We start from the raw sequence: 13,664 nt of genomic DNA, 5'->3' as shown, positions 1-13,664 counted from the left end.
AAGATGGGCGGGCCTCCTTGAAGTTCCCACACCAGCTGTGATGTCATGGCTGTTGACAGCCAAAGTTTGAACATGGCGAGTTCCGGGAACTTTTGCCGAGCCAGCACGGCCTACATATGAAAAAATATTTTGCAATCCATGATGTCACGGTGACATACCGGCGTTGGGGATTTCACACGAAATTAAATTAAAAAACTGAGCAACCTTGACATTTTTTTCTAATTATCAACCTATTAGGTCAAAATTAATGAGAAGAGAGTTATCAAAGAAGGCTTTATCAGTTTGAACTGATTTAGTGTTTTGCTTTAGTGTCCCTTTAAGCTATCTATGTCCACGGCACACTAGAGGCAATGCAACCATATGAACTTACATTTTCTTTTGTGTCATCGTCTTTCTCCTTGTCTTCAGCGAACACGTCGTAAAGTTGGAACAAGCTGTGTGCTGACCCACGTGGAGCCTCCAAGTCTTCATCAGTGATTTCTTTCGAGCAGACTTCTTTCAGAATGGAACGGTGTTTCAGCAGCAACTGTAGACGATTCTCTTTGCTGGATGAACGATGTTCATCTCTCAGTTTTGCCTGGATGTCTACCGAATGAATCTTAGGATTGGTCCTCTGACGCTTGGCTTCCTTTACTTGTTGAATTGCTGCCTCGACATCAGCCTGCACAAACACATGATCTACGTTGTGACATTGTGTCAATGGACAGGCCATTTGTGCAAGACGCCAAGCAACACGACAGAAATCGCCGTTGCTACAGTCAGGCGCTTGCTAGTGAAACTACATACAAGCGGTGGCTGCAGTGATGCGATGACAAGACAGTGCGACACACTTGGTCGTCTGCTTCGGTTATTAACGACCTTATTAACGACCCACACTTTCCACCGCAATTTGCCCTTGAGAGCAGTAACTTGTGACTGCGCGACCAAGCACACCGAGCGTCGACTCCTCGAGCCCGCGGCTAGGCATTTCGCGCATCGGCACCTCGGACTGCGCGACTAAGCTCATCGAGCGTCGACTCCGAGCCCGCGGCTAGGCATTTCGCGCATCGGCACCTCGGACTGTGCGACTAAGCTCATCGAGCGGCGACTCCTCGAGCCCGCAGCTAGGCACTTCGCGTATCGGCACCCCAGACGTTGGGCGACTAAGCACACCGAGCGTCGGCTCCTTGAGCCCGCGGCTAGGCATCTCGCGCATCGGCACCTCGGACTGCGCGACTAAGCTCATCGAGCGTCGACTCCTCGAGCCCGCGGCTAGGCATTTCGCGTATCGGCACCCCGGACTGGGCGACTAAGCACACCGAGCGCCAACTCTGTTATATTTTCACGATGTCTCGTAACAATATCCATCATACCCTTCATAAAGAGAACCTCCTCATGAGCTCCGTTCACGGCCCCTTTGGCTGGCACAGACACCTGGGCCGGTATTTTGTAGCGATGTCTTCTATACTAGTCTTATCATCCACCGCTCACGGCCGGCTGATCCCGTTGATAATGTAAGCGCACCGTCGCTCTGACCACTGACAAAGCGTGATAAGCGCGAAAAGGCATTACTACCGGAAAGGCATCGCTACACTGGCTGCAGAAGTGAGGCATCAAACAAAAGTGCAAGCTGGAAAGCACCTAGCAGCTGCTTTCCTGCCTTAGTGGCTCTCTGATCCTAAGCGCCACAGCCATTGTCAATGGAAGATGACTCGCAAGACTGCTGAGAGCGTTCAGTAACATGGTCAATTCCACCAAAAGAAAACAATGCCTCACTGATTGCACTGGAGACTACAATCAATGAGGCAGGCTGCAGGTACAACACTGGAACTATATTCATGCCGACACAGAGTTCTGCACTACACTTGGTTTGATCAACCCAAGAGGGGACACTCCCATAGAGCCCAGCGGCCGAATTGACTGCAGCGCGCCATGCGGTCGGCATAAATCACTACCGGTTTCGGTTCTCGGCGCGCGCATTTTGAACGCAAGCTAGCACGTTGGCTGCGCCCCCCTCCCCCCCCCCCCCCCCTTTTTTTTTTTTTTTTCCTCTTCGTGCGGAATCGGTTTAGCATTTGGTAAAAATGATTGCGAACGATCTCGTCAAGTCTCATCGAATCTGTGCCACGTGCATTTTCACAGAGTAGACGCAAGACCTTTTGTGAAATGTGGAAATATTTATTTTGCTCTATATATAAGCTCGTTCCGCGTTTTGTGCGTTCATTCAACGTTGTGACCCCAGGTAAGCAGTAGGAAGTTCCCGTATGAAGCTCCACCGGACGGAACCAGCTGAAAAAAAGTAAATTACAAACATGTTACATTTACAAGCAGGTAACAGCATGTTACAAGCATGCGTCATTTCGGTATTTAGACTGGTATACTGCGTGTAGAGGCGAAACGTGCGAAAGCGGTGTATGGGCGGCATTACAAACAAAAGCAATTCGCTTTTACATACAGACGGACGCAACAGAGGCTCCCAGCCAGACCATGCTAGACGTTCGCAGAATACCTTCTATTTGCACTCGAGACAAATGCGTGGGTGCAATGCCCTTTTTCAGTCCTTTAGAAGACGGAATTTTCGAATTACAAGTTTCTGATATGTTCGTCGGCGTTATCTTTCGCGCGCTCTGCCGGCGCCAGCAGCACACCCCATGTTATCATTCTTGGCAATCGCCCATCGCGTTTTCAACAGGCGTGAGTGCCGAAATAAGGTATATGTTGTTGCGGGGCCACAAAAAACGTCACAATCTTGTCCCTCTAAGATTCATTACACGCCAAACTAACTTTATCACCACGGCCGAGCTGCTTATCGCTAACTGCGTCACAGCGCGCTGTGCGGCCAGCGTGTCTCAAAAGTACCCCAGAAATGACGTAATAGTTCAGCGGAAATCCGCTAGGTGGAGTTAAGTAATTAAAGGGACACTGAGACATCCACCCAAATGTAGCAATTTGCTACAATGGAAACCCAACCGGGTTCCTCGAAAGAAAGCCTCGCAGTTGAAGAAAAATTCGTCCTGGTCCGGGACTCGAACCCGGGACCACCGCCTTTCCGGGGCAGCCGCTCTACCATCTGAGCTAACCAGGCGGCTAGAAGATGGCAGGGCGAAGTCGAATTTGTCGACAACTCGAAGCAAAGGCAAGTGTATGACGTAATAGTTCAGCGGAAATCCGCTAGGTGGAGATAAGTAATTAAAGGGAAACAGACATGTTTCCAAATGTAGCAATTTGCTACAATGGAAACCCAACCGGGTTCCTCGAAAGAAGTTTACCTTTAATTACTTATCTCCACCTAGCGGATTTCCGCTGAACTATTACGTCATACACTTGCCTTTGCTTCGAGTTGTCGACAAATTCGACTTCGCCCTGCCATCTGCTAGCCGCCTGGTTAGCTCAGATGGTAGAGCGGCTGCCCCGGAAAGGCAGTGGTCCCGGGTTCGAGTCCCGGACCAGGACGAATTTTTCTTCTAACTGCGAGGCTTTCTTTCGAGGAACCCGGTTGGGTTTCCATTGTAGCAAATTGCTACATTTGGGTGGATGTCTCAGTTTCCCTTTAAGTACCCCAGAAAGTAACAATTACTTTTCCGTAATGTCTAGAGTCAGAGAAAGCGGCACAAACTACTCCTAGCAAGATGCACTAGACTACGCACCACGGCCGAGTTAGTTCTCGCTAACGTTGACACTGCGCCCTGTGCGGCCAGTGTGGCTCAAAAACCGAAATAAGTTACAATAATCCCCTAGGAAGCGTCGGAAACATGTCTCAGCACGATTCATTAACTCAAATTAACTGCGCCAGAACGGCCGAGCTGTTTTTCGCTAACTGCGTCTTAAGTCTCGGTCCCGTGCCGTAAGCCTAATTACGTCGTAGACTGTGAAACAAGATTTCTCACCTTGCCGAAGTCCAATAGTGCAGTGGTGTCTTGTCCCAGTGCAGAAGGAAGGCAAGAATACGCCGAGAGCCCAATAAACACGGGTCGCCGCGCGCGAGCGCTCAAACGCGCGCGCAGCCGTCCTCGCTTGCTTCGGGGGAGTACCTGGCGGATCAGGCCTCGGAAACTCCGCTGGTTTTTTTGTCTACGCGAATTGCAGCGCCATCCATGCGATGTATGCGAAACCAAAATCGTTTTTCCTTTTTTTTTTTCAACCCTCTCTCAACTTTGTCGTTTCTCTCTCGCCTTCAACTATAGGCGGCGCGGCTGGCGCGGTCCGCGTAGGGTTGGTAATATCGATGAACGATTAATCGATTAAAGGTGTCCCGCAAAACGATTAATCGTCATCGATGTCCACCTTTCAGTTAATCGACTTAATCGATTAGGCCTGTTCGATTAATCGTTTGCGAGAGTTCGACAGGAGCGGCACGAGAATTTTGAAATCGTACTAGAATGGCGGCCCACGAGCAGTGTCTGTGCGGCTGGGGTGGAGCGACTGTCGACTGTCTTTCCGAGTCCAGAGTGATGCCGAGCCGAGCGCTTCCCCTTCTATATTCTCGCATGCTGGTCGTGTGCCATTCAAAGTAGGTGTCGGTTTCACCCAAACATGCAAGCCAATTGACATTCCTTCGCTCTGTAGAAAAGATTATGTGCTTTAAAATCCTAAACCACTGACTTTCTTTTCCCCTGTGTACACTGCAATTTCTTGCATATTTCAGTTGGACTTCACCTTTCACTTTTGCCATTTTTCTTAATTCTTTAACTATACTGTACTTGGATTCAGTAGTGCAATGTACCCTATTAAAACGAAGCTTTATATGTCTATAGTCGGTACAACTTAAGTCTGCAGTGAAGCCCCGCCCACGCCCTCATAACCGCCAGCCACTTTTCCTCCACGAGGCTGAAAATAGTTCGTACTTCAAAGTTTCCCTCTTACCTAAATAAGGCGGTAACCACAAAAATAAAATTATAAACGCGTAATTTTATTCGTTTTCACCTAACTATTATATAGTGGAAAGTACAAGTACGACAAGTACAGTCGTATCAACTATGACGGCATTTTGAAAACGTCGCATGCCGACGATTTCGTTTGCTTCTGTGATTGGCTGGCGGAGTAACACAACCCCGCGCGGTCCCTCTACATTTTTTGCCAACTGCTGTTTCTAAATTTGTATCCTAGTATAGGCGAAATCGTATATGGCTAGGCGAAATCGCCTGTGTACACAAAATTATCATCATCAGCATTGGCTCGAGCGACGTCGTATCCTTCCGCACCTGGCTCGTTGGCGCCCTTCGAGCTGCCTCGGCATGCGCTCGTGCCACTGCTCCCGTTCGTTCGTCGTCGTCGTATGCTTCCATAGCTGGCTGGGTAGCCGCTAATCATTCCAGCGTAGAATTTCACTTCTCTTCTGTCGTCGTAATGGGGAGGCCGAGTTTACGGCGCTATGAGCCATTGCTTAACGGAGTATGAGCCAATCATTGTCTTACGTGACGGACAGATTTTATTTTTGAAGCAATTTAATTTAGAAGAATCGCAAGCGGCAGTGGCGGGCGAATGCTGCTAACAACGCCGCCGAGCAAATTCAAGACATGGAACGCAAGCGGCAACGGCGAACTGTGGGCATAACGTCAGTGGCGTTCTCTCCGTCGCAGCCGAACGTGCGTGTAACCTCATAATTGAGAAATACTTTAATTGAACCCTATAGGGATCAACCCAGCGATAAATACCGGGGCCGCACGCTTCAGCTTCGCTGGTTAACCATCTTCACGGGGTGGTAGGGCCGCCGAATTTTTTCATTCTGGACTAAGTGCCATTTGATAACATATATTGTTTATCTTGTCAAAAGCCACTAGTCTTTATCAAGGTAAAGATTACCTTTACCAAACGTTTATACACTTGTGTTTCAAACTTGGTTCCTCCTCTCAAACATTGAAACAGGGCCCTACAAAAGTAGATAACTGCGTTTCAGCCTTTTTGAAAGTGCCCGGCAAAAATTTCGATGAATTGATTAATCGATGAAAAACCCTGCATCGAAAGCGATTAATCGATTAAAGGCTAAAACGATGAACGATTAATCGTTAATCGAATAAAATAATTCATCGACCATCCCTAGGTCCGCGCTCGTCGTCGGCCGTGCTGATAACGGCCAAAACGTCAGCACTTTTTTTTCTTTTTTTTTTCTGCCATTATGCGTACAGATTTGCGGTTTTCGCCTTCGGCGCTAGCAGTGTGGTACCCTACCGTTGCACGTTTGTCGGCTTTTCCCCGCAATGTCTCGCAGCTGTCGCTGTTCGTGTGTGGTTCAGTGGTGGGCGAACACATCAAGACGAAGTGAGCCATGCGACGTGAAATTCTACCGCATCCCTAAAGACAACAGGTGAGCACTGTGCAGTTTACTTCCCGGTTTTTATTTGTGATAGTAATTGTGCGCAGTCGTACATGGCTGTCCGGTGGTGAGGCAGCAGCTAGCTTATTTGAAAACACCACAACGATGCAGTAAATCGTTATGCCAACAAGCAGCGAAAAAAGCTCGTGGTAAATATAGTGCCACCTGTGCGTATCGCAAGGAACACGTGTGTAGGTGTGCGCTTTGCACTTATTTCTAGCTAATTGGTCGCCATTGTTTAAAAATGAGTTTCTGAGAATTAAGGTTGACATATCACAGCTAGTACTCTGCCGCGACGCGAAACGAGCTCAGTTTTGTATGTTCCAACTGCGATGTTATAAATTATGATCTTCACTGTTCTTCAGGATGGAAGCGTTTTTAACCTACGCTGAAAGGATGGACCTAGCCAGAGACAAGGTCAACCGCAGAATATGCTCGGCGCACTTCACGGAGGTGGATTTTATGGACCGAGCGAGAAGCAGGCCGTGAGAAGCTATTCTGCGCATTGGACATTATAGCAATTACAATACAAGTTTTTTTACATGTGCGTACATGGAACACCATCCGCGTTTTGTTGTATTCTATAGTGTGTTGCACTGTCTGCTCCAATTCTGGTTTTCGCAAACGAACACAATAAAGTGAGTCCACAGAACTGTTCTGTTGGAAGTGGAATTGTTTCTTAATGCAATTTGGGCACATGCTTGCTTGATTGTAATAATGAACACGACTGCGTGCATGAAAACGCAAAAAGAATCTACTGCGCACGAGAACACAGCACGAATGTGCGGCACGGCCGGACAGGAGAGGAGCGCGCGCTTCGGTACGGCGGTGCGTCTGATAACGCCCGCGATAAAAAAAAAAAAAAAAGAGAGAGAGCGCCGCGGACAGCTAAAGAAAAAAAAAAGCATTGCGCGAGGCATGAGGGGAGGGTGAGGTGAAACATGGGAGAGGGATAGGAAAGGAGAAACGAGCGGAACAACGTTATCATAAAAAAGGAAGAAAAGTGCCATAGCGAAAGGGGGAGGCAAATCAAATCATAGCAAATCAAATCATTGCTATTTAAAAATAATCGCGCCGCTTTTCTTTTTTTTTCTTTTTTTTTCGCCACCATAGTACCATCATCCGTCCGCTAGGGCCTAACTGAAGTGCGCCTTGGCGCTAGCGTCGACTGAGCGTCTGCTACTGGAGAACCAATGGGAGGTATAGGAAGATTCACCCCCTGGGCGGATGACGCATGCATCTGGCGCGTCATTGGCCTGTCGCTAGGTAAGGCAAGAAAAATGAGTCGCAAAGTTCTCTACCGATTTTTTTTTTTTTTGGCCTTACAGCTCAGTTTTTGGAGCTGATTTCTTTCTTACCGTTTAGCCTATTTTGACTTTTTTTGTGACGTTCCTTGGGCTACAGTGCAGGTCGTGACAGTAGATCTGGCGTTTTTATATTGACTTTTTTATAAATTTATGATGTGGCTATTCGTTCAACCCGAAAGTGTTCTTTGATGCGAATGTAGCGTAAAAAATGACACTCCAAAAATTTGTGTTGCGAAAAAAAAAAGCAAGCAAGACTGTCACGAATTTCAGCACTCATTTAGCTATGCAGTCAATACTCAACAAGCGTTCCATCGTGTTTTTAAGCTCCCCAGGCCCTCCAGAAAGTTCAAGAGAGAAAAATTCTGCTCAACAACATGTGCTCAAGGTATCACTCTAAAACGTTTATGGAAGTACCAGGGACACATTCTAAACATTTGCACCAAATTTCATCAAAACCCACGGAGAAATAAGGAAGTTGATTTTCAAATCCACGTCCTCAACACTAACAACTATGTGCAAGTATTCAAAAATTTCAAATAACAAATCAAATCATTGCTTTTTGAAAATCCGAATAGTTTTGAATACTTTAGGTCATTCACTCTACACGATTAAACAAAATTAAAGCAAAAATGCAATAACTTTCATCGCATCCACAGTAGATGCAATAGTGGACAGCATGCTGCGTTGCTCAGACAGACTTTTCCCGTAAACACGATCGCTAGCAATAAAATGTTTTGACATGCTATTCGGCAGTGAGCATCGTTTGGTACTATCTATAGGTGCAGCACCTGTGTCATCTTATTGGACTAAATATTAATAGGCTTCATTGCAACATACTTTATACAATAGTGGAACCCTCTGATGCGACCATCCAAGCTAAAGAAAAAGAAGTCCTTTTTTCGTTTTACCATCGCCATAGATCGCACCCGTTTCCATTTGGCTGGGAAGGTATACATAGGAAATAAATGGCCGAGAAGGCCATCTTTTTTATTATTCCTATTTTTTCTTGCTTTTGCATGTTTTCTTGTCTTCTTCGTACAAATTGAAACACCTCATCTGAACTAGCACATTCTGATAATGCATGACCGCATATACCCTTATGAGCCCTGAGTTGACAAACTACTTTAATTCTTTTGTGCTTTTAATGAACGAAGTTTTGACGCGATAACGTCACTGATAACGTTAAGAGCCCTGTGTCGCAGAAAATCCAGTGTCGGTGTCGGCGTCGTCGGGGGCGTTGCCCAGCCCAAAAAATGACCCCCGAACCACCTCGACCGCGCAGTCCCTCCGCGTGGCGCAAGGCGTTAGTGAACAAAATTAAATTTCTCAAAGTAATATTCGTCAGAAAATTGTAAAGTACGACTTAACCACAACCTGCAGACATGATAGCGTTGGATAGTAATTTGAATGTACGAGAAAATATAATTCTGTTACGAGGAAACTCCAACACAAACCCCTTTTCCAGCATTCCTACCATACAACAGCGGCGCGCCAGGGTTCTTCTTTCTGGAGCTTTAAGTGCCAAAACCAGTTCTGATTATGAGGCACGCCGTAGTGGAGGGCTCCGGATTAATTTTGACCATCTGGGGTTCTTTAACGTGCTATACAACGCACGCACACGGGCGTTCTTGCATTTCGCCTCCATCGAAATGCGGCCGCCGCTGCCGGGATTCGATCCCACGATATCGTACTCAGCAGTGCAACGCCTCAGCTGACTGAAGGCGCCAGGGTAGGTTACTTGCTGGAACTAAAGTCACTATATAGGGACTTTAGCTAGAACACCCAGATAGCGCTAACGTTCTCGGTAGGGCCGTTTAAGCCGCGTACACACTAGCGGCAAGACGCGCGCCGCGAAAGCAGCCGCGAAACAGGTTTTTCTTGCCGCGGCAGGGATCGCTCCTGGACCGATTTTTTGCGGTTTGCCGCGTGCCGCGGATGAAGGAGACCAATGAGAGCGGCCGCTTCCGTGACGTGCGCGCGGGAAACTGGTGAAATGCGGACCCGCCCGACCGCTCGTTTCATACTCGCGTCCGCTGTTAGCAGGAAACTCGTTTCGCAATATCATCTGCACGCATCAGCTCCCGATGATAAGTGGTTCTTGAGGGAAAGGGAAAGGTTGGCGCTATCTTCTGCAGCCCTTGAGGGAGCACGGCTCAGCGCCAACATCAGCTCCCGGACCGAGCTGACGGATAGTTCGAGAAGGGGGGAGAGAGTCTAGTCTGTCACGTGATTGCCGCAGCGGCGCGCCGCCGGTTGGTGTGGTCGCCCTGCCGCTGCTGCGTTTTGCCGCCGGCGGCGCGCCGCGCGCGTTTTGCCTAAAGCCCCTATATAAGAAAAGTACCGCCATCCTTTGATAAACGCCGCTTCTCTCTCTCCTGTATCTCCGATTGGACGATGATAGCGCGCGCTTTTCACTTCTTTATATTTTCTTTTTTTCCGCCTCAGAGCCATGTTGAAAGTCCTCTGCGCAGCCGCAGTCGCCGGCGGCGACGCGCGCCCGGCCTGAAAGCTTCAACGTGGACTTTCTAGGTGCGCTACCGTCGACTTGGCTTTCGCAAGCAAAAAGTAAAGAAAAAAGCAAGCACTTTAGGAGAGGACGCGGCGGAGGAAAGAGTAGATCGCGGTACTTTTCTCATATAGGGACTTTAGTTTTGCCGCTAGTGTGTACGTGCCATTACGCAGCTAGACTCCTCCCCCCTTCTCGAACTATCCGTGAGCGCGTGCAGACGACAGTGCGAAACGAGTTTCCGGCTGACACCGGACGCGAGTACGAAACAAGCGGTTGGGCAGGTACGCATTTCACCGGTTTCCCGCGCGCACGTCACGGAAGCGGGCAGCTCTCAATGGTCTCCTTCATCCGCGGCACGCGGCAACCAAAAAAAAAAAAAAAGAAAAAAATCGGTCTAGGAGCGATCCCTCCATTTCGGCGCCGGTCCCGTCGGGGCGCGTCGGAAGCCGCCAGTTACGTTGGCTGCGCCGGTGCGAGGAAGTCGTTTTCGCCAACGTGACGTAGCGTGCGCGCGTTACGTCGAACTATAAACGCTAGCGGCAAAAACGCGCGCATCATGCCGCAAGCGGCAACGCGCCACGCCGCGCGCGGCAAAAGCGGCTGGAATCGGGGGTTTTGCGGCGTGCCGCACGAAATTGGTTCTTCGAGATCCAATTCTGCGGCAAGTGCCGCGAGATGAACGCCGCTCCGCCGGCGGTCGCAGACAGCCGTTCAAAGCGGCGCGCTGGTTGGGGATCTTTCTGCGCATACTCAGAAGATATAGCAGCCGACGGCGCGCGCATTGAAGCATAGAGAAAGAAATTCTATGGTGCATCTCGGTTGGCGCAGCGCAACCGGCGTAGCGTGAGTGGCCGCGAACGACGCTGGCCCGCGTGCCGATAACGTCGGACTATAGACTATAAACGGGCTTTTAAAAGCCTGCCTAATGCATTTTGGCCACGCGCGCACCTCGGGACAGCATCAAACAATAATTAAAAAATGTCCTAGGGCCTTCACATTTTATTATAAGACGGCTTATATTGCCCCTGGAAAAATGTCTTCCCAGCAATGCATTATGTTTAAAAGTGAAGCCAACTTTAAGGGGATCAGTGAAAGCTTGGTCTTTGTAAGCTGGCTTTCCCACGTTGTGTGTTGCAGTGAAGCCTACTCACAAAGAAAAATGTTATGTGAACGAACAGGGCCCGATAACGCTATCGCGTTCCACTCTTAAATGCGAAGCTTAAGCGTCCTCCAAATTTTTTAATAAAACATGTTTTATGACATGCAGTGTAATGACAACTTTCCAATGTTGTGAATACTAGGATGTGAAGATTGCTTGCTATTAATGGTAAGAACGCAGTACATTATTCGCTATTCAATTCGGTCTCGAAAACTGACTACTACTCGCACTCCCCTAGTAACAACGCTAGCGAAGAAGGCGATGTGGTACGCTTTTTCACTGGCGATAAAAACCAGATCTAGCACTTGTGGCAAGTTTTATTTTTTACGGGTGTACAGCGCGGCATTTAGTACAATGCTTTGTTACCGAAGCTTTATCCTTCGTTTGTGTTTGTTTTATTGCGATAGCAATTATATGGACACTCAAAAGCAGATTTCAGCCGTCGGCGTCGCCGTCGCCGTGAGGTTCCGTATGACGTCAATGGAGATGAAATTGTCGCCGCGCGCCGAACGCTGTATGTGCGAGTGAAAGGGAGCGAGGGGCGCGCGCTTTCACGGGGAGTGAACGCACGGCGGAGAACAAACGCGCGTTCTGCGCCGTGCTCCATTAAGGGCTGCAGAAGTAGGCGTCTCTTTCCTCCTTTACAATCACCAATTATGTAGAGCAAACGCGCCTTCTTCCGACGCGCGAAAGGCCATGGGGGAGAGGGGGGAGGGAAGGGAGGCGACGTTTAGCTGCGGCACTAAGTGCCTATTTATATCAGACGCTCCGGCAACAGTCACCAACGCCGCACGCATTTTGAGCGAACGCGGGCAAAACGCCGACGGCGTCGACAATAGTTCTGCGTGTTGCCGGTGCTGCTGCATGTCCAAGTTTATACAGCTGATAAAGCTAATATCATTACTCCGTATAGCTCTCTACAAATTTGCTATCGCAATTGATGCTTCGCCTTTCAGGTGAAACTGCGACAACTTTTTTTATCGGAACAGCGGTCTCGAATTTCGGCGAGTAAACTGGATGACGTGCTGCTTATCATGCTCAGTGCCTTGAGTCAACGCATTACTCAATCGGGTAGCAACGGTTATTTGCTAAAGCTTCTTTTCGCGATTTCAATATGGTTGCACCAATGAAATAAAGAAACGGTTGCATCGCACTAGAATATTCTTCCATATATTAGACATGTCTTAAATATCTTAGGGTGAGTCTATTCTCCCAGGAGCATTTCTCCTGACGCTCACCTCCTATTGGCGCTCGGAAGTCACATGACAAACTGCCGGGGAAAAACGGCCTGCAGGTGCGCCCTAACCTAACATCACATAACCTAACTTTACCTAATCTAACATAACATAACCTAACCTAACAGATCATACCCTAACCTTCCAAGAGCAAATAGGAGGTGAGTGCCGGCAGAAATTCGTTGCAGAAGTTCTCCGGGGCCGGGAGATTAGCCACTGCCAATATCTTACACATTATCTAATCCACACCGCGACGTGACGGCCCACACCATCGCATCGCGGCGCGTGTGAGCAGCGCGGTCCGCCCGTCGCGCCGCCTAAATATTGCGTGCATGTGGCAGAGAAGCAGATAATTGTATATTGGTCCACTTACAAGGGTATCGACGGTGCCGGCGTACTGAAATGTGAAATTCTCGCCCGACTCGTCCTCACTGCTGGTTCTTGCTCTTTTCGTTGCGAGCACAATCGCATCCGAAGGATTCTCGTCCGCTTTACGCTTAATCCTAACTGCCGTCGTCGTCACTGTTGAGGGAAGAAGCAAAATGGCAAGCTGTCGTAGAGAAATTCGCTTCCAATATCGCGCATCTCTACTGCAAAGCAACACAGAAACGGCGACGAATACCAAAAAAGTTGCGCCACTCACCTGTCTCAGCCATGGCCGCACTGGGTGTCCGATAGAACGCGGTTAGAAAACCACGCGCTTCACGCGCTCCGCGAGACCACGTCCTTCGTCGTTTTCGAACATCATCTCGGACGCACGCGCTCGGACGTCAAAGTGGTTAAAGGTCATTTCAGTCGCACTCGTACGCGCTCAAAGAACGCGATTTCACGTCATTTATCGTCGTCTATCACGATTCCGCACGCGCGCGCTCGGACGCATCCATGCTTCCGTCGTTGGCTTCTGTAACCAGCAAACCTGTATCGAGCCGCCTGCGCCGCTTCTCGTTCCAGACTTCGCCGCAACGGGGCGCTCGAGTTACCCCTCCTGGCATCGAGGCACCCTACCCTCCCGAGCATCGACGGGCGCATGGTTACAGCACACGCGAACGCGCTGTACAAGTGCTCCACTCGCGCAACGTGTTTCAATCTTGATGTATCGTAATGCTTGTCATAGTGAGAATGTTTATATGCACTTCAGCGAACATTTCATAGCGCTTATTTA

General features: G+C 48.8%; 1 protein-coding gene and 1 non-coding gene across 2 annotated transcripts; one reads left to right on the top strand and one right to left on the bottom strand.

Moving 5' to 3' along the window:
* Window positions 1-310: 310 nt before the first annotated feature.
* On the bottom strand, window positions 311-13,422 carry LOC119434888 (probable RNA polymerase II nuclear localization protein SLC7A6OS). Its single transcript, XM_037701926.2, has 3 exons — window positions 13,146-13,422; window positions 12,876-13,024; window positions 311-661 (listed from the first exon to the last, which is right to left on the bottom strand). Exons 1-3 carry the CDS (start codon window positions 13,156-13,158, stop codon window positions 326-328), a joined length of 498 nt encoding a protein of 165 aa, XP_037557854.1. The 5' UTR covers window positions 13,159-13,422; the 3' UTR covers window positions 311-325.
* On the top strand, window positions 3,359-3,433 carry Trnas-gga (transfer RNA serine (anticodon GGA)). The gene has a single exon. It is a non-coding gene; the product is annotated as a tRNA-Ser (tRNA).
* Window positions 13,423-13,664: the final 242 nt, after the last annotated feature.

Source organism: Dermacentor silvarum, unplaced genomic scaffold, assembly GCF_013339745.2.
Source record: "Dermacentor silvarum isolate Dsil-2018 unplaced genomic scaffold, BIME_Dsil_1.4 Seq3089, whole genome shotgun sequence".
Lineage (NCBI taxonomy): Eukaryota > Metazoa > Arthropoda > Arachnida > Ixodida > Ixodidae > Dermacentor > Dermacentor silvarum.
Note: the sequence above shows the minus strand (reverse complement) of the source record. Positions and strands in the feature narration are given on the sequence as shown.

Bases quoted from the DNA above. Each gene is read 5' to 3' on its own strand.
- LOC119434888 (XM_037701926.2), bottom strand. The intron at 662-12,875 runs GTAAGTGGACCA...GTGTTTGTGCAG, and splicing joins CCGGCACCGTCGATACCCTT to GCTGATGTCGAGGCAGCAAT.